This window comes from Magallana gigas, chromosome 3, assembly GCF_963853765.1.
Source record: "Magallana gigas chromosome 3, xbMagGiga1.1, whole genome shotgun sequence".
In the NCBI taxonomy this organism is placed as follows: domain Eukaryota; kingdom Metazoa; phylum Mollusca; class Bivalvia; order Ostreida; family Ostreidae; genus Magallana; species Magallana gigas.
This window is the reverse complement of record NC_088855.1, coordinates 36198201-36219470: the sequence shown is the minus strand read 5'-3', so window position 1 is coordinate 36219470 and position 21270 is coordinate 36198201. Positions and strand designations below refer to the sequence as shown.

At 33.7% G+C, this 21270-nt stretch overlaps 2 protein-coding genes and 1 long non-coding RNA gene across 4 annotated transcripts; 2 read left to right on the top strand and 1 right to left on the bottom strand.

Annotated features, from left to right (window-relative positions):
- Nucleotides 1-49: 49 nt before the first annotated feature.
- Nucleotides 50-2972, bottom strand: LOC136273844 (uncharacterized). Its single transcript, XR_010712097.1, has 3 exons — nt 2805-2972; nt 1721-1770; nt 50-1602 (listed from the first exon to the last, which is right to left on the bottom strand). It is a non-coding gene; the product is annotated as an uncharacterized lncRNA (long non-coding RNA).
- Nucleotides 2973-8682: 5710 nt separating this feature from the next.
- LOC109620717 (ras-related protein Rap-2a) lies at nt 8683-11972 on the top strand. The gene is made up of 4 exons (XM_020073687.3): nt 8683-9175; nt 10096-10184; nt 10852-11035; nt 11363-11972. The coding sequence occupies exons 1-4, from the start codon at nt 8734-8736 to the stop codon at nt 11614-11616; spliced, it is 969 nt and encodes a 322-aa protein (XP_019929246.3). The 5' UTR covers nt 8683-8733; the 3' UTR covers nt 11617-11972.
- A 673-nt stretch (nt 11973-12645) lies between these two features.
- LOC105344212 (ras-related protein Ral-a) lies at nt 12646-17027 on the top strand. 2 transcript variants are annotated; one of them, XM_020073689.3, is made up of 5 exons: nt 12646-13253; nt 13340-13425; nt 15843-16026; nt 16200-16461; nt 16642-16899. In XM_020073689.3, the coding sequence occupies exons 1-4, from the start codon at nt 12776-12778 to the stop codon at nt 16445-16447; spliced, it is 996 nt and encodes a 331-aa protein (XP_019929248.3). In that variant the 5' UTR covers nt 12646-12775; the 3' UTR covers nt 16448-16461; nt 16642-16899. The 2 variants fall into 2 exon arrangements, with proteins under 2 accessions (XP_019929248.3, XP_019929247.3); XM_020073688.3 differs by having other exon boundaries at nt 16200-17027.
- Nucleotides 17028-21270: the final 4243 nt, after the last annotated feature.

Here is a 21270-nt window from a genome sequence, read left to right as displayed (position 1 = left end):
TGATGTTGTCAAGGAGGTTCGCCACTTGCTATCTTTTTTGCACCAAACAGTCATTTCAAAACTACTTCGACGACACCGGGTATGTCTAATAAAAGGTATCTTTTCGATTGCCTTTTGTACAAAACTAAAATAAAACGGCTTTGATGTTTGACAATGAAGCATAAGAATCCAAAGAGATAACCGCTTTTAATTAATGACACGTGATTATAATCATACGGAGGATGAATCAGCACTTAGGTGCATGAACACCACTCGCATTGAAATTCATAATCATCAAACGTTCATTAAGTGTAAAATATCCATAATTAACAACCTTTAATTATGGACGCCGGGTTCTATGTGACAGTTTATCGGATTTCATAATTCTGTGTCAAGTATGTTTTTTTGGTTTTTTCTTTTTCAAGTTTCCTGTTTAATGGTTAATATTCCTGACGCAGGTACGGTATGTTTTGAACGTTCACCTTGAAGGATCGAACCTTGAATCAGAAACATCTTTGACAAAGACATAAAATTTTATCAGATTTATATGGAATTTTATTTTGTTGAAAGGGTATTTTTGCTAAAGTTTGTTGGAAAAAAAAAACATGCTTCTATATATGGTTTTTATAGTATTAATTTTGCCTCGCGTTTCTATAATAAGTTTAAATGAGTATCATTAAAAAAATACAACAAACCGTTTTTAAAATAAGTCGCTGCAATTAATAAACCCCTTCATCTAAATTGAGAAACTCAGATAAGCAATAAATTTTCCGAAATCTTAATCATCTGTTGTGTTATATTTGGACAATGCAATTTTTTCGTATCGTAAAATTTCTGCCGAGACAATTCTGTTATCAGACAAAACAACAATTTTTTTTCGCAAAGAGTTCAAGTAAAGATCAATTGACGATGAAGTAAATTTTAGAAACCATAGAACCAACACCCACAGTGTGATTTATTCTTATCCGTTCTCAGACACATTTACTATTCCGGCCGCAGCCTCATGCTTTTTAAGTATGAACCATTGTTTTTGTCCTCGATGTTATTATATATTATCTTGTTTTTGTTTCGCCACAGATGACAACCATCTGAAAATAGAGTGCTTCTTTGCCTCCTGTTTTTCCTCTCCAGGAACCCAAAATAACAAGTCATTTGTTATAAGCCATCGCGCTATCTCGTTAATGGATTGAAATTTTAACGCCGTTAATTCAAAACACGGCATTAAGGTAATCAGGCTGTGCGGTGGTTTACGCGTCCTTCAACCTTACCAATGGGCTCGAGAAGACCAATGCCAAACAACAGAAAACGCGGGGAGGCCCACTGTACAAGAGCTCATTAGTAACAAAACATCAAGGCAATTAGAACAGAAACAACCTGTTCCAGTGTCTCAAGTGTTGCGCGTCTCTATTCCAGGAAACGTTCTAGCTGAGCTTGATTAACTTTTAAACCGTAGCGCTGTTGCTGGCACATCTTCTATTGTACTGACAGTATATTCGTTAATAGAAACTTAAGTAGCCCAATTTGTCTGCAGATTTTCGTAGATCAAAGGAAGTCGCGGTTACAAGCGGATTCATAGTCAGAATCTGGAGAATCCCAAACTGTGTGTTACTGGAATCAATCTCTCTGTGAAATAAAAGAAAAAAAAACATGACCTACATAAAACTATAAATAAATGAAAGTGTACCGAAAAAAATCTTATTCTGGTAAATAAACACGATAAAATCCAAGTTTAAATGCTTACCTTTTGGTGCATTAGGTAGAAGATTAAAACAATCTTTGCGGGAGGTCTTTCTTACATAATTGATAATAGACAAGTTTTTAGTATATACAGTTAATTAAATGTGAAGTTTTCATTAAGATCTTTTGAACATGTTTAAATGAGTTTTGGAATGAAAGTAAGTATAGAAATCACCTTCTTCAAAACAGATAGTTTTTGTAACAACTTTTATTCTTTTACACTAAATTTATCTAATCTAAAATTTAGTGTATAGCAAAAGATTGATATAAGTGGCTTTAACTAATATCTTCGAATCAAATTTTGTTTTAATGAAGGTATCCGAATTAACCAGTAACGACTTACTTCTTATCTAAAAATAAAACTTGCATAACGCAACGTGATTGTGTCTTAGAAATGACTTGAAACTTGTGCTTTATAAATGTATTTTTTAAAAAACAATTAGTGTGATGCGTTGCTGCTTGTATATACTAAATTTTTTGAGCCTCTTTAGTTAAAGGTAGAATTATTTTACATAAACAACCCTTACAATTCTTTCCTTGAAAAATCCTCAATATTTTTTCCCATTTCAAAAATCAGAATACATGTACATTCAAATTCAGAAATCTGGGATTCACTGATGTGAGGAAAGTACGGACAGGAAACATTTAAGGGTGCTGGGTTGTCAACAAATTAACAGTCAGATCTGCCTTAAACTTTTAAAAATAATACCTTAAGCCATAAACTATTGTTTAGAAAAGAAATAATCCAAAAATTTTGTACGTTTTCCTACATCTTTACAGAGACCTCTTCGTAAAAAGGAGGTAAATACAGTCTAAAAATGGCCAAGACCACCCAGCCTTCTTAAACTGAAGCTCTACAGGAAAATTCTGGTTGACAGACGGTCTGTCAACACAAACGGTGGGCAGCTATCAAACGGTCCTCTGTATGGGTTTCATAATGAACAGAAAAATACATCCACGTTCTGTATATTTTTTTTTTAAATGTTAAGCTCATTGTATAACATCGAAAAACATCCCTACGCATGCTACTCTTTGATTTATGATCATATCGAATGTTCACGCGCGTGTACTAAACTACCTGTACCTACCTGCCAGGGGTATTTCTGTCTCTTGTCTCCCAATATAGACTATTTTTTCCGTTAACGGCAAGATTGGTTCTATAAAAAAAACAGTATATAGCATCCTTTAAATATTTTTTTTAATGTGTCATTATCTGTGTCATAATCTGAGGCAAATAATATACCATATATGGCCAAGTTGTCATTCATTTTTTTTGGAAGCAGTCCTCTATCTAAACGATAAACGCACGATATGTTTGCATTTCAGTATCGAAATAATTACGAAAAATATAGTAAACCACAGCATCAAATTAAAGTTAGCGTTCTATTAATGGTAGATAGCAGAGATGTTAAATGTTCTCTATACCTTGATGCAGAACGGTACTGAAAATCATACGAGGAGGCGGAAAACGAAGACCTATTTGTCAAAGAGTCAATATCAGATGTCTGTTTTGTCGTAAAATCGATGCAAAATGACCCTTTAATGGGGAAAAACTCTGCAGGAGGTCTTGATGAAATCAGCAACGCGGACAATCTCTGAAATTGATTTCGATGACGTTACTCTCTCAAGAATGCTTATTAATAAAGCGCGTGATATAACCTATTAATTGAATGAGTAGAATAAAATTCCCTTACTCTTCCTGAAAACCTCTAGATATACGTAACAGAAATCGGTTTTGCAGGTTTCGTTGTTATTGCTTTTGGTTTTCCGATCTGCGATAAGGTGTAAAAGCATTTTGGTTATCTCTGATGAACGGAGAGCAAAAGATCAAGACAAGACAATACAGGGCGTTACATAAAGATGAATTGCAACGGATCCGCGATTGCCAAAGGCATGCTGCACCCTGGGATAACTCGCCAGCCAAAATGCATTTGTTCGTTTGATATCGAGATATATACTGATGCAATATCTTGATTGCTGCAAAAGAATTAGCAGATGGCAAATTTATACATCATATTCTGTGCGATCAACTTCAAGATACATGTATTAAAAAATTCTAACAGATGCAATGTTTGTCCCTAGAAGTCAATTTAATTTGAAAGTGTTTGTAAATACAATATCAATCCATTATTATTATTGGTAACGATAATGCACATGTATAGCAACACAATTTAGTTTTTAAATATCGTAACTATTTTGGCATTTCTAGAAAAAAGAAATATCAAACCAATGCTAGCACTGCGATTATATCTAAAAACTATTTTTAAAAATATTTGTAAAAATGAAAAATGAGCAAGACAGACTGAGCAAAGAAGACTGGAAGGAATTGGCGTTTTCGTTGCCCGTATTTCATACGATATCATATTTTCCTAATTGCTTTTAGAAGACCGTGAGAAACTATAAAATGTCTTATTTTGCAGTTTGTTTAAAATGTCGTTTGTCTCAAATTTAAACGGTGACATGATTTCGCAGTTAGGTTCATTCACAAAGCAATGTTGAACTTTGTCATACGACTTAACAGATAATGACAGAAAGAAGCCAACACTGATTAAATATGTTGCAGAATATTCTTTTTTTTTTTTTGGATGATTACCTTCAAGATAGTGGGAACATTGAATCTTTGCGCATGCAATACAGAGGTTTATTATCAAAACAAAAATGATATTAGCAATAAAGCAGACGAAATACCATAATGATAACCACGTGTGTTTTATTACCAAATATACGGCATGATTTGATGCAAAACATAGATTAAACTAACGCACTTGAGCATCTAACAAAAGATAACAAATACGATCTATCTATAGTAAAGCAAATGAGCCGAATAACAATGATGAACTAAATATAGTGAACTCTTATCAGGTTTATTGATTCTGATGCAGTAGCAAGGTTGAAATGATAAACATCACAACATGCGTTTCGCTTCGATTTTGCTATTTTAAGGTTATTAGTGCATTTATTGAGAGAATTGCAATGTGCAATGTTTATCAAACATCCCTACTCCCTTTTATGGCTTCCTGATTTGGCAATTTTATTCGACCTGATGTCCCCAATTGCAATTAAAACATGTACATACCTTTATCATCTAATGCAGGTAAAAATCTTTTCTGAGAGCTCTTACTTATTAACGTTCCTTGTATTTAGGAATAGGTAAACATTTTATTTTATCAAGGGATCCAGGAAGAGGAAACATTATTCAAGGTAAATACTTCAAGCAGGTTTACGACAATGAACAAAAATCCTTGTTGAAATAAGGTAATGTCTTTTTTAATGTTATTGGAAGGATCCAAAGGGGTACAAACGCACTTGTTATAACCATGCAATAAATTTGGAACATTTATATCGATCCGAATACATTATTTTCAAAGATGAGATGTATTGCGTAAATATTTTTTGCCCTTTTTGATTGGTTAAAATATTATGCATTATTTTTTTTATAATTCATGTAGTAATACATGTAATCGAAATTGGAATTGGTTTAATAAGTGTAAAAAGAACAAATAGAATTGCTATTATTGTTTATAGTATATGCATTAACGTCAATTGAAATATACATAGACGCTGCCGAATTGTCCAAATACATGAGACAATGTAAAACCACAAGAGATTCGTTGAGCAGTATACTGTGGGTTTAATGCATTCTTTCCAAAATGAAAAGCTTGTTCAACACAATTTTTTTCAAAATTTACTTTCTCTCCCACTCTAACAACCAACAAACATGGCATCCCTCCCCATCTGCTGATTTTGTTAGTAGTACTGTAGGATAACCTGATCCTAAAGCGTAATTAATTAATTATTACATATAGTACCGGATAATGACTTATACTCCAAATACATGAACTTCAGTGTGATAGTTCCAGCAGCTGTGACATCCTTAACTGATACATAGAGAAAAGGAGGCCGAACAAGCCACAAAACCATATATCTTACCGAGTTTATTATCAGCCTTAGTTAACTAATTACCAAAATTAAACCAGTTATCGCATTTACAGCAGCTTGCGTATGATAATATTTATGCAGGGTTTTTTTTCTCGTCCGACTTGCATGATATGCATCGACATTTTGTACAGTGTTGCTAATATTAAAGTGAACCAGGCATACAAGAAGTAAACATACCGATATAGCATACTGTTAACACATTTTCCAATAAATATGAAAAAAAAATGGCTCTAACGTTCGGGCTAATTCTTCATTAGTACCGCAAACTTGCAATTTGTGTATTTGTATTATGAGAAGGAACAATACAAAGAAGAATGAACATAGATAAGCTGTCTTTTTTTTCTATTCTGGACTTCGAAAAAGTCTTCTCATTAAATACAAGAATTGTGAATCAACTGTAAAATAGCGTTCATGGCCATTAGCTTACTTTTTCGTAATGGATGAAATAACGTAATATATATACTATTGTTCAGCAATGAATGCAAAACTGAGACAAATCAACACCTTATAGTAATATAGTAGTATATATAAATGATATCACAAAGAGAGAGCCGGGCTTAGTTCCACTAATTAAAGCCCAGTTCTCAACCTCCTGCAATCGACAGGGCAGGGGCCATGGTCAAACATTAGACAATACTGCGTGATGTGAATTATAACACACAGGACACAGAAATTTTGTTAGTATTTTTTATGAGAATTTTTTTGTTTTGGAAAATATAACGGTAGTATTGTATTAAAGTGCTATCAGAAACAGACCGTACCAAATCTTATATTTTTTTCTGTTTTGAGTTATCAGTAAAGACTGTTTACAAAATACCTTTATTCAATATTTATCATTATACAAAATGTTAAAAATCGAATAAAGGATGAATTTAGATACGGTATATTTACATATTTATTTTTAAAAGTATTGAAATTTATATCATAACTATTTATATCTTAAGTACTAGTATTTAAAAAAAAACATATTCATGATATCAAATAAAGGTTTCATTATTAAATTTCTTGTAGAAAAAAAGATAGAAATATATATAGCGATGTGAATTACGCAGTTTGACAGCGTGACGTTTGGAAGCCGATTGAGAAACATTTTCTTTTTTTTCAGAAACATACTGTATTTTTTGTCTCTTATTCGCGATTCGGTTAAACAACCCTATCCTTCAACCGAATTTCCCCCTTGTAAACAGCATAATGTCAACAAGCTATATTGGCTCATGTTGATATCATTTACTTTAACCTCTCTGTGAACTTTCTCATTTACCGCATATTTTGAACTTGTTTGATGTTTAACGTATAAATATAAATAGACAAGGGATAATAATAAGCATCTGATCACCAATACCCACAGTTACATGTCAACCTCTGTGGCAAACGTCGCAGTATATCCATTGAACAAATTGCTCAACTTCATAAGCGGTCACCTTTATGGGAAGAAATAAAACTCACTTAACATTTTTTTACTTTAGATATTGTAAGTTAAGGGCAAAGTTGCTTATTTTAAATGATTAAAAAGCTACTTAAAGATTAATAGGAAAGTTCAATTAAAAATATAAAAAATCTACCATTATGATAGATTAATAGTTAGATAGTTTCGACCTTATTTTCTGTCCACGTGTTATTGTGCATGTATTCTAAACAACCTGCTAATGACGTAATGACATAATAAACGGTGAATACTGACCAATCTCCCTACATGCAAATGTGACCTTGTTTACCAGAAAAGCCAAGCCACCCTAATGTAACAAGTTGATTATCTAAATTAATACAGATATTCGTTGTTTGTCTGTTGGCAAATAAACCAGTTCTTGATTTAGATATGTAATGTACCAGTAAACAGGCATCAGCTGTTTCGCCAAAGTACTGAGACAGTTATCACTTAGAACTCGTTCACCTGGATAGACAACTTGATGCTGTACTCAGTCAATGACCATGGGAATTGCTTACGATGCATGGAGAACACAGGTGCTTTCTTTATAACAGTTGCTTATCCTGCGGACAAGGTTAACTTAAAGGTTAATCCTAAACTGTTTGTATCGGATTAGGTGTTTGTTATCTTTGGGCTAGGCGCCGGCCTGTCAATAACAGCTATTTTTGTTTATACATATTATACAGAAAGATTTTATCATTTTTGCACTATGCTTACTTTATTCATCACTCTTTTCTTCCATGAACATAAAAAAATACAAATATTTGTGATGAAATATTATCGTTTTAAAATTAAAATTTGTTGCTTACTTTTATGATTTTCATGAAAAAATTTTCCTATGCTAATGTATCTTTGTTCGATGCATGCTCTAAATAAACGATTAAAACGAATTCTTAAGATTGCAGGGCGAATTTAACATTTTGTGTGGTAATTTACAGAACTCATTTTGACTCGACCGGGTTTTCTCAATTACAACATTCAAATGTGTTTGAGTGTTTTATAAATATGCTACAAGATAACATTTAATGAAATCCAGAAACATTCGAAATAAAGCAAGCAACTGTAAAAAAGATAAACTAGAACGAGGGAAGTGGGACAGAAAATCTTGTTTATAGTCATTGCAAACCGAAAAATTAAAGTTTTAGGTTTTGTTTTGTAAACTTAATTTTCAATGTCAAGGTCTGGAAGGCCTAATGCAAAATTCTAATACATATTAATTCATTTTTTCTGTAGAAAACCGAATGCTTAAAATTTAGAAAATAATGACGGTGTTTCAAAACAAAAATATATCAATTCTCAAATAACAATACATGTACATAGACTTCATAAAAATAAAAAATAAACCCCAACGCGAAATGTTCATCCAGTGCAAGTACAGCAAGTACAAGTCTTTGCACTAGACTTATTACTTAATATTTCAATACTGTTTAATATCAAGATTGACAATTAATGTTTTGTCCGCAACCAACGTCTTTGATATGACTAAGAGTAGGATCACCTTTGCGCATTTTGGCAAAGAAATGGCGAGAAGTAAACGATATCAGAGCCAGCACCTTATGACTCAGCTCTTCAGGCGGTGGGTATATATAATTTCAAGAGAGGTAAACATAAGATATACACTCACAACTTTCCTGGAGATTGTGCTGAACACAATGTTTTCAAACATGAACCAGTTGAGAGACATTCAATATAAAGAGGATCTGCTCAAGAAATTGCAGCCTGTAGAGAGATCCTCATCTCTTCGCATTGAAAGGCCAACTTCACTTGTTATTCGACAACACAGAAGAAATAGCCTGCCTAGTCCTTCTGTTATCAAGGCAATCGTCCATATACCGGACTTGGAAAGAGTCCGGTCTTTTAGTCTTACTCGAGACGGACTCAAAAACTGCGGGGACAAAATCAGGCGACGCAGTACATATAGTATTGCAACAAGTGAGGGGCCTGATTCACTTTCCACCGGAGCAACATCTTCTTTGGAAAGCATCTGTCAGAGGCAACAATTTAAGGTTGCTATCATAGGATCTGCAGGAGTTGGAAAAAAATCGTTGAAAAATCAATTTGCAACTTCAGAAGAACTTTACATAAACAATAAAAGTAAGTAAAAAAAAAGATTGGTAAATATTTCCGTTTATCATTTATCATTTAAAGCTATATGCGGCATATTTTTTCATGCTAAGAAATATTTGATTGATTGATTTATTTAAATATGTTATATAAGATATATCTTCACAATAAATTACGCAGTTTATATCAATCGGGATAAAAAGATATAGAAATTAATAAATTATTTTTAAAATTATTTTCGATTCCACGATAAATAGAGCATTTGAATAAACCCCGCCTTAAATCGGCCACGTGATACCACGAAATTTTTGAATAAAAAATAAATAAAAACTCTCAGTACATGCATCCCTCAGGAAGAGGGTGTATTCATAAATTTTATCGTGTCGTTGATGCTAAAATAGTGTTTCATCTTTATTACACATAACAATGATCAATTCATATAGTTCTACATTAATGAATAACGGAATAATAATGATTCGGGTATCATCTGATATAAGAATTATCTAATTTAAGACATGAAAAACGTGATTCTAATTTGTAAACAAACTGTTCTTCCATCGTGTTTTCAACACTAGATTTTCCCGCACTCATGCGCAGTGGCATTACAAATGGCCGATCACATTAATATTCATCAGACGTGTAGCGAAGTTTAGAGACAAATAACAAAAGAAAGAACATGTTTTACGGGCCTAAAGTTTGTGAAACGTCTAATTATAAGAAGCATGATGTATATTTTTACAAAAACTCATGTCAAAAATTTTACCCCAAATACTCGATCATACGAGAACAAAATGACAATATTTAAATGGGAAATGCAAATTAATGTGTAAGAAATACGGTCAGATTTGCCCCAGAATGTCCATTAAGAATGCAATGGTTTGTTTTTTTTCATCTTTCAGAATTAGAATAGCATTAGTTTCAGTTCATGCATAATTGTCTTCTTTCTGCAGACGATAGTAACAGAGACCAGGGAGAGATCTGCGTCTTGATGGACGACGAAGAGTCGTGTGTGATATTTGTTGACGAAACAGAATTAGCGGTAAGAAGGAGTAATTTGCCTCAATGGGACTACCTTGTCTTAAAGCATGTGGTAATACCACATGAAATGAACCAAATTAAATGCTCTTTGTCACGCAAAGCATTAAATGAGCAACGAAAATAATGATACCAGCTAGGTTACCCACGCGTGTGAATCAGATTTCTAAGAAGATCTGCCTGAGTTATTATTATTTTTTTTGGTATCAGTCGAGTATATGTATATCAACATCTGAAGAATATGATATAAACATGACTTTCTATAAATAACCCGGATGCTTGTCAGAGCCTCGGAGACGTAAGAAATAAGAGGATAAATACCTACATTTAGAAAGGAAAATTTTTTTATCAGAGAAACGTGTCCTGTTCTGTCCTTTAAGGATAAGTCTCCAATCATTCTTGTTTCTTAAATAACTAATGAAACAATGCGATTTAGAGATAAATTTACTTACATGTATATACACACATCACGCACAATAGCTGTTTACATATAGGTATTTTTGACCTATGCTTTTCGAAAACTTTACTTTCAAGAATATGATAAAAGACATTATGTTTTGATAACAAACAACAAAGAAAAAACCCAATTATTTTATGTGAGAGAGCTATGCCAAAGAAAATGATAATAGACGCTTATCAAATTCATGTTTCTTTTATCTATCAATTTTCAGAATCAAGCAGAAAATGAGTTGGTGGATTCCATAGTGGTAGTATTTTCAGTTGTGGACAACAAATCGTTCAAAAATGGAGTCAGAAAAATTGAAATGATTCGGCAAGAATTTGAGTTCGAGAAACCACTGTTTCTTGTCGCTAATAAAGTAGACCAGGCAAGGCAGAGAGTCGTCACTGAAAAAGGTAGATATTGAATCGAATAAATGTTAACCACATATGTAAAAGATTAAGATTTTACTTTATTATTATTAAAGAAAATTAAATGAATTTTTTAGAGATATCAACCGTTTGCAAAATTGCTAATCGGTTAATCTCTTCTAGGTTCGACAGATTAACCGGTTACTCGTATCAAAATACGCATGTTTTGACATGTTTTTATTATTTTTTATAAATGTTATAAATAACACAGAATGTAATATAATATAATGAAGAAAAATTAAGAATTTCTTAATTATGTTATTAAAAACTTAATTTTATTTTAAACATTCATTATTTTTTTTTAATCGCTAGATGCCAAAAAAGTGGCAACTAGATATAACTGCAAGTACATAGAGACATCTGTGGCGCTAAACCACAACGTAGACCAACTTTTGGCGGGAATTATTCGCCAGGTCCGAAGCAGAAGGCAGAGCAGCACATACAACCCTGAATGTGAAATGACCAAAGACACCAAGACAGCATCCATGTTCACCAAAATACTTCTCCAGAAACTGATGAAAATCGGACATCCTGATTTTTTGTGCACAAGGTTATTTGACGTGTGAAGAAGGGGAATTCCCAGATGAATCCGCAATGGATGATGATACGATTTACATATCATTGGGTTCTGTGACTAAGGCTTGACTGTATGCACAGAATGTATTGGAATAACAGAGATATCAGTGCAAACTGACATGTGGGGGTTAAGGGACATGAACTGAGTCACAAGAAAAATGTTTGTTTGATGAAAATCGGATGAGATTAACCGGAGAAAGATTTCATCGTCTCTACACTCTAGATCAGATTGATAGTTCCGTTTTGTATTTTTTTTTCTACTTATTGTATATACATGTACATATTCTTGTTATATTATTTACTTCATTTTGTACCTTTATAATAAAATATATATTAATTGAACAAACTCCTCTCCTCTTTTTAAATCGATCATTGTAATACTTACCATGGGACTTCGTCATTGTTTTCCTGTTGTTGACAGGAAATACTTAGATCAATATCAATGATTCACTTTAAAAAAATGAACAAACAATTAAAAGATAACTCATCGAAGAGATCGATAATCATAAAATATGTATAACAGGTCGATATAGAACATCATGATAACGCAGTTGAAATTCAATTTTAGGGAGTGGCGAATACGCCCTTCACCGTTCACAATAGTTTATTGCATCATGGAAGTATACATTCTCAAGATTTTTGTCATTCCTCTGTATTACGAAAATATCACAACTGAGCAGGCAACACAATCTGGCACCTTCTTTCAAGAGAATAAGCCTGAATAAAACAAGAGGAAGTGTTGCAATAAAAAATAAAAAATTGGGTTTCATTTTTTCTCCAATATTATGGTGTTATATTTCACTGCTTAATCAATGATGTCAATTGTTTTCATAAAAAAAACTACTACACCTTATTCTTTTGCATTATTAATTATATACGACTAACCTTGTGAAAATAGACATGATTCTGGAATTTAAACAATGAAAATTACAACCGTTACATGTCGAAATGCAGGTACGAAAGTACATCACCTGCAGATTGATTGGGGAGGAAAGTAACGGTCGGAGCCACCTATCAAAATCAAGACTATATTTACCGACCGACGTGTACGTACTAGTGATTCACTCATCTCTTTCACTTACATAAATAACTGTTGCAATCTCTGAGGGTAAACCAAAACAACAAACACACTACCAAAGCCTTGGAGTAATGTTAGCAGTGAAATCCAATCAAGAATTTAGGGACCCCAAGGGACTTCTTCAGCCCCCTGGGTATTCCACAGAGTCTGGGTTTAAAAGAGTGTCTTCATTTAAACAGAAAAAGCCCGACCATGTGAGGTTGGATGTGACCTTGGCACGACGCAACAGCTTACCAAGTCCAGTGAGCCCTAAAATGTTCCTGGCGCCCCCCGAGGACCGCCCATTAGAGAGGGTGCGGTCCTTCCATTTATCGAGGGGAGGCGTCAGGAACCGGGGGGACCTTATTCGTCGACGGAGTACTCTTAGTGTGAACTCTTGTGAAAAGTATGACACTGGGGCTGAAGCCATGGTCAGCAACAACGACAACGCGACGCCACGTGTTGTCAAAATGGTCAGGTTGGCTCTGGTGGGGTGCGATGAGGTCGGAATTCATACACTGAAAAACCAGTTCACTACTTCAGAGGAATTTTACATGCACCATAATCGAGGTATTTTTTGGTCATTGTTATGATTCCCGTTGTCAGGCTTAAGTCAAAATGTGTAACAGCATAATTCATATAAACTACAATTTTAGATGGGGCCGAGTCGCCAGAGGACATTTTCATTCTACTGAACAAAGATGAATATTGTGTACAGTTCGTTGACGAATCAGAATTAATGGTGAGTACTGTAGAAAAGTGGTGCATTAAGATTAGAGATAAGTTATCATTCGATAAATACATGTAGATAACTGGTGGTTCATATAAAGATGCGTCAAAACGTATGTACATATGTATACTTAAACCAAAGAGCCTGAAATTCTTGTGATGCAATAGAACAAGCTAGCTTATACTTGACGAAACGATGGATATGCCATTGCCAAGAAGGCAACAACTACTGGAGCATTTAATTCCAGATGACACCACTAGATCTTGGCGCACGGTGCCTAAGGCGACTGCTTCGCGATCCCCGATATCAGTATAGTTCCCGGTCCGAAATCTATTTCTACATGCAACATGTGTCACCACTTATATACAGAATAACCAAATAATGAGAATAAATCTTGCGTGTTAAGCCGAACAATGTGATCGACAATAAAACTAAGAATTCCAAAATTGCAGACGATTTATTACGTATAATGAGTTGTTCTTTTCTTTCACGAGAGAATTCTCTAGGGAAGATGCAAACTGTGTGCAATTTAATGAGGCGACTGCAGTTTTAAGACATGCTTTATTACGATCTCACAATTTCAGTGTTAAACGCAGCTTTTCGAATTATATCTTACCACTTAAACATAACTTTCAATTATTCTAAATTATAGTGAAAAATTAGAGCATTGGTATGCAGACTTATCTGTATAAAAGATCTATTTATATTTCTATGTTTGAAATATATTTTTGCTATCTAAAATATTCCCGTTGAATTATCTGGGATGATTTATATATAGAGTAATACTAGTATTGCCCGGTTTACCTTTTGAAAAGTCTCCAGGGTATGTAGAATATGCATGAGTATACCAAACATTTTAATAGACTCTATTGACCTTCTTAGACATCAGTGGGATAAACTCTTTAACAATTAAATTGTTTACTTTCCTGTACAGATCCTTCCAGTTAACATAACCAAGTTATTTATACATTTTTATAGTAACCTCAAACAGTACGAAATCGTAACAATTTTCCAGTGAAAATTGTTAATATTATAGGATTAACAACCAAGAAAAAACCCGTTTCTATTTTTGTCCCTGTGCCCACCTAGGGAAATTCGAATCACTTCTATTACAGTTACGTAATGGTAATTGCACGCATTTCCAGGATGTCGAACCTATTTTCTTCCAAATCTGTTACAATATAATCATTCTGCTCTCCCGGAGGGGGGACATTAAGTACAGCCATTGTTTTTTTTCTATTTGATTGGATTTCCCATCGAGGTATCGATTTGTTTTCGTTCTGTTATATGCAAGTACACAAAAAGGAAGTACCATGTAATCTGCTCCAATTGTAAAAACTACTTACCTCAGACGGAATGTCTTCTGGTCCCTGAGCTAATTGCATCTGTAGCATTATATCGCTTTGTTGTTATAGATAATGAATGTTGGTAAAAATTGTTTTCATGATTTACTGTTTTCTGGTTGAACGGTGGAAAATGATCATTCTAAATTTTGTGTGTGTTTTTTTTTTAAAAGTTTGGCGGTTGTACAAATGTTACAATATTTTTGGAGGAGACGATTGAATGATATCGTAGATAGCCTTGTCAAAAATAGGAGAATCCGTACAGAAAGTAAAATACGATGATGCACGCAAAAATCTCTGCCCCCGGACAGATAGTATCGGTACATACATATAATAATTGAGCTTACACCGATACAGTGGAGTTCTAACCTCAATGACTCTGCTAAGATATGCCAAACATACCTAGAAGCCGGGTTTACACCGCTCACTGCGTTCTAAGTGATAACTGAGGCCCGACCAATCTATTTTCTGTGTAATTTGACGAAAAAAAGTTAATTCGTTGTAATTGTTCAGAAAGGGTCTGTATTTAGAAAAAATTACCTATCAGAGAGACCATAAATAGACGCGTGTTTAGGAAGACAACCAGATCACCGACGTCTGTAAATAGATAGCTTTTGTACCCGAATACGGATACAGTATTTGTCATTCTGCCAAAAATACACATCATTTTAAATAAATGGTTATGTACATTGTACATACAGAGTGAAAACGATGCTTATATTTTGGGTCAAACACAGTATTGGACTAAAACTAGCTATCATAAATGCCTCATTTCATGATATTTGCCATGAAAATTGTCAGAATTGTTGAACGTAAGCGCAGATCCAAAAAAAATCCCAGAGGAAGGGGATCCAAGGAATAATTTTGTTTGCTAGGGGTCAGAGAACCATTTTTCAACAATTTCACTTGTGAATTGAATAAGTTTTTCAACGAAAGGGGGATCCGAACTTATGGAAAGTTATAGCCCCCCCCCCCCCCATCCGCGTGCATATTACCTATGTTAAGAATAATGAAGACGGAAGGCATCATTACATACTTATTTAAAAACACGTTTTTAAAATGTTTTAAAATTTTTATTCTCTGCAGGAAAGTAAGATATCTTCCATGGTGGACGCTGTCATGGTGGTGTTCTCCGTCGTCGATACTTCCTCCTTCCAGTATGCAGTCAAGAAAATCGAAATCATCAGAGACAAGATGAAATGCAGCTGTCCGATAATCCTTGTTGGGAATAAATGCGATTTAGCTAGAAACAGATCTGTCTCTGGAAAAGGTACATTTAGCTGCAAAGACAGTCTCGCCTTTTTCATTTAGAATTTTACTTGTAGGCGATCATTTATTTGCGAGTACAAAATCTTTGTTTATCAAAATCTTCCGATTTCATTCAGTTTGTAGCCAAAGGAATAATTTTTTTAACCAATTTTTTAATTGGTCTTTTTTATGTAGATGCACAGAAGATTGCAGACAAGTTCAGGTGCAAATACATAGAGACGTCTGTTGTCCTCAACCACAACATCGACGAACTATTGGTTGGGGTCGTTCGCAAAGTTATTCAAAGACGAGAAGGCGGGAAAAAGCAGACGACAACTGAAGATTACCAATCCTCCAAAAGCCCCAGCTTTACGAGGCGTATGCTTAACAAACTAAAGAAATTTGGACAATCAAAAGATAAATCTACTAATTTGTACGATTAATGATGACCCAGTGGGTTAGTACATTAATCTGAGTTTTGACAATATACATACTAGTATGTAGAACAAAAAATTGAAAGATTTGAAGTTGGTGATTATTCATTCAGACAAACACATAATAAACTGTGTAGAATTAAAATCATTACAATTAAGCAATTTATTCATTTTATTCATATTTTATTCATATTAATGTTTAGCTACGTGAAAGATCTGTCGATTAGGGATGATTTATTCCTATAGGAAACATTGTACAATATTCCCCTCTTCAACCCATTCCAGTTTTCGTCTGTGTCGTGTTCATCACTATGGACTTCCGTAATTCTGTAATTGAATCAATGAATTGTTTTTGTCTGTGGAATACTCTATATGCCTGAAAGAAACAATAACTCATTGTTATGAATATTCATGAATCCTTATGCGTGTAAAACAAATGAGCTTAAAATTTGTATTGTTGTACTGAGAATGAATGTTGCTTACCGCTTGTAAGAATGAGAATATGGTCAATAGCATTTAAATGTTCATGTTTTGTACTTTGAAATATGCAAATTAGTAATTAAATAAACTAATTTTTGAATTCACGATACTTCTGTTTGTAAGAGTTTCTGTTTTACAAAAATTAGATAACTTTTGAAGTACAATAATAAAAAAAGAATATGAAATATTCAACATCATGAATGCATAAACCTGCAAATAATTGTGGTGTGAACCTGTGTATCTTTTATAAACATTTTTTGAGTTATTAGAAATTCCAATCAGTAAGACACATCTTTACTTTTGATATCTAATGTTGACAGATATTTTTTACTAAAATATTTGAACAACTTCCTTGCAATTGCTAGTTTATTCGTGAAAAGATTAGAAAAAAGGCGTAATACCGGTATATCTTTGACGGTATATCTTTGACGACAGAGCGCGTGAACCAGGAAAAATACGAAGAAATGCAACGATAAAAATATTAATGCTAAAACCCCTGTCACACCGGAGCTGCGTCCTCATGGCGATCCCGCTGCGTCCTTAAGGTGGGTCGCGGGTTTGCTTTCGTCATCAATTTAGGTACGCAACTTTGACGACTCGAGCGGCCGATCTGTGTACATTTAATTATGACGTCACAATAGAGACATTTCACACTATTTACATTCTATAACCTAACTCCACAGGTTGTATTAGAAAAAGATAAAGATATCGTTTGATTCTATGGCTTTAAAAATTCATGTATGAAATATAAGGAGGAAGTGCAGGAACAAAACATATTTACGTTGATAATCTGTAAAAACTAGAGCTAGCGACACTGTGTTTCAGTATAAGTGAATACATCAAAACTCATTTATAATGTCAATAGTGTAGTCACAAACTTGGGTATGTAAAATAATTCGACGATTAAATCTTGAACAACAAAGAAACTTCAAAATGAGCATGAACTGTAGTTCACTATAGCATTAAATGATTTATTTTTGACGTCGTCGTGTCAATAACTGCCGTCAGGTGAGCAGACAAATTGAATAACGCGCGTTAGCGCGTTATGATAATTTGTCTGTTCACCTGACGGCAGTTATTGACACGACGACGTCAAAAATAAATCATTTAATGCTTATATTTACATTCCCTTACTAAAGAAATCAATTGTTTACTTAAATAAATCGATATTAAGTGCAGATCACGGAGGGAGTGAATAAGTAACAGCAAGAACAGCTGTTTTTGTAAAACCGGTTTAAACTGGTTTTCACATAGACTGTTGAGATGAGATCGACGAGCATGAAAATATTATCCATGATAAATAACTCTTGAAATGTTGCTTTTTACAATAAAGTCAACTTTTTTGTCGAATAATTATAAAACATGGTGTTTTGACAACATTCATGGAATACATTTTTTAACCGATAACATAGAAATCACTGTTTGAGAACTACTTATGTAAATTACTCGTAAATTCATACGCAGTGAATATGTGTTGCATTTAGAGGCATTTAACCAACACGGAATTTAATGGAAAAACACAGTAGAATGTAAATATTATATTATGTATGCCTATATGGACCCAGAAATAGAGAGGAAAGTAGTCAAGTAATTTTATAAATTTGCCAATGAAAAGTCCATAAGATAATACGTTTAGACATTTTTGAGACTGTTTACTAATCAGAACATGGAAACATTTCGATGGGGAACCGGGTACTCTCACAAATATTTTTACAAATCTAAAATGTCTTCCTTTCCCTGTTAATAATAAATATGAAATATTTATATTATTCTACAGTATATATTATACAGGACATGTAATGTACAAACAATATTATGCAGGTTCCAATATTAAATAAGAGGGGTAGTGCTAAGACATTGAACTCTGTTTTCTGATATTAATCAAACATATTAGTTTATACATTTTTTAAACAGTCTTTTTAACAATACATATAAAGAAATTGATAGAAGGTGTTGTGCCCCCTTTAAATTCATCTTCACAATTTAGATATACGTAACAATAGAAAATTAAACAATATTATGACAAGTTGTCAATCCTTATAATTGGGTTTTTTTTCTGTAGTTAGATGTTTGCGTCTGACTTATTATTATAGAAATTTTCATTTTTGCGGGAAATGGCTTTACTTTTTATGTCATATATGTATATAAAATTACGTCATAATAACATTACCTGTCATGGATTCAATATTTGAATTCTGAAAATGCGACACAAAGGAAGGATCATTTCTGCAAAAACTAGTAAGAAGTTTTCCAATTTAAAACTTTTCACCGAAAAAGAAGAAGAGGAATGTGTTGAAGAAATTCTCACAACAGAAGAGTTCGATAGTCAGGCCAATGTATGGAACGGGGAAAGGAGAGTGATAGAACTAGACATTTTGATCGAGGGATTGCGATCCTGTGTCCATTGCTCCAATCCTTTAAGACTCGAATGGTGTGTCAGTGAGAGGAAATATGGTCTAGCCTCCATTTTTTACATAAAGTGTTCGGAGTGCAATGGCATCAGCCCAGTATATACGGGGAAAAAGCACAACACAGCAAACAAGTCTGGTCCCGCTAAATGTTTTGACGTAAACACAAAACTCGCAGCAGGTAAGAGGGCCTTAATTTTATTTGATTCAAATAGTTGAATAGGAGTACATAATAAATATATAACAGGTCAATATGTACCTATAATTTCAAGATTAAATTTAAGTAGGTTAAGATGTTAATTTGTAAGTATATCAATTTCTGAGAAAACATAAATTTAATGTCGATCAAACGTTTTGGGAAGTGTAGAATGTGGGCGCTAATCTGAGACAATTGATAAAATTTGAGAAGCATTCCGAATAAAATAAATCAAACGTTAACATGGTTAGAAAGAAAAACCACTCTTGCAACTTTTGCACGAATTGTCCGAAACGTTACAGTTTACATGAAAAGCTATATTGCTTACACAAAACATTTCTCGCATGGAATTTGCATGCTTTTTGTAATGTTGTATATATATGCATTTCATATCAAGTTTTTAATTCAATTAATATAATTAAAATATATTTCTAGATTTTGAATGACAAAATCTTCATAGATTTAACATGATGACAAAGATATAAATATGTTTTAAATGTACTTCCCATTCTCTATGCAATATTATATGATCGGCTGGCATATTCAGATTGAATTTTTCACAATTACAGCAATGATTAATGTTGGCATAGGGGAGCAACAAATGAACAACATTTTAGCAGAATTAAATATTCCATCAATTCACCACAAAACTCTAAAAGAAAGAGAGAGAGAAGTTGGACGTGCATTCGAAGAAGTTGCAGATAAATCATGCAATAATGCACTGCTGGATGAAATTATATGTACTAACAGGTATTACTTCAATTAAAGTTATTTACAGTATTTAAAAAACACACATTGGAAAATGACTTCTATTTCGTGATGCAAAGTAAAATTAACTCTAACACTTCCCATGAAAAATGTTTAAAGCTGTTCATATTATGCTGCGTTTATCAAGCGACATGTGTTAGGCAAGGGGGGGGGGGGGTGATTTTATATAGAAGGGATTTTCAAACACAATGTTGCATCAAACTCACAGACGATATCGGGATATTTGTTCAAATAGATATTTAAACAATCCGTCTTAGTAAACCGGGAAAGAGGGGCGCAGGATAATTTTATATGGAAAAGTAACTTTGGACTACCCCTTCCAAACGCACGCACGCACACACGTGCAGTTTATGAATTCCTGGCATGGCTGAAACAATACAAATCGCCGCTGCTTGTTGCGCACAATGCAAAGTTCGATGCGCGAATCCTAGTGTCCACCATGTGCAGACTTAAGATGGATGACCACCTAAAGGACATCGCTGGATTTAGTGATTCAATACATCTTTTCAAAAAAGAATATCCAGGAAGAGGCTCCTACAAACTGGAAAGTCTATCAACCGACCTAATGGAGCAGCATAACGCCGAAGTCGACGTCAACATATTGACAGCTCTATTGAAAAGAGTGTCAAACTTACATGAAAAACTGATAGACATATCATTTTCCACTGAAAGTGTTCTCGTTAACAATCAAAAACTGATCAACAAAAAAATGTATTTGTCAAGTTTCAGTGGTTTATTAAATGAACAGGTACTCTCTAAAACACAGTGCAGCAATCTAGCCGCGCAGGGAATTGGCGAATTTCACATATCTTTAGTTAGAAAACGGGCAGGAACGGAAGGGATAAAAAATATACTGAGGGGGGAAATTACAAAACTTGACTCTGTTTTAGAAAAACTTTCCAAGTTCTACAGTTCAAATAATGCACAATGAATCATGGTTAATATATGCATGTGATCTTACAAAAACAACGTGTTATACA

Bases quoted from the DNA above. Each gene is read 5' to 3' on its own strand.
- LOC109620717 (XM_020073687.3), top strand. From the start codon at position 8,734: ATGTTTTCAAACATGAACCAGTTGAGAGACATTCAATATAAAGAGGAT. The intron at 10,185-10,851 runs GTAAGAAGGAGT...ATCAATTTTCAG, and splicing joins TTGACGAAACAGAATTAGCG to AATCAAGCAGAAAATGAGTT. The intron at 11,036-11,362 runs GTAGATATTGAA...TTTAATCGCTAG, and splicing joins GAGAGTCGTCACTGAAAAAG to ATGCCAAAAAAGTGGCAACT.
- LOC105344212 (XM_020073688.3), top strand. From the start codon at position 12,776: ATGTTAGCAGTGAAATCCAATCAAGAATTTAGGGACCCCAAGGGACTT. The intron at 13,426-15,842 runs GTGAGTACTGTA...TATTCTCTGCAG, and splicing joins TTGACGAATCAGAATTAATG to GAAAGTAAGATATCTTCCAT. The intron at 16,027-16,199 runs GTACATTTAGCT...TTTTTTATGTAG, and splicing joins CAGATCTGTCTCTGGAAAAG to ATGCACAGAAGATTGCAGAC.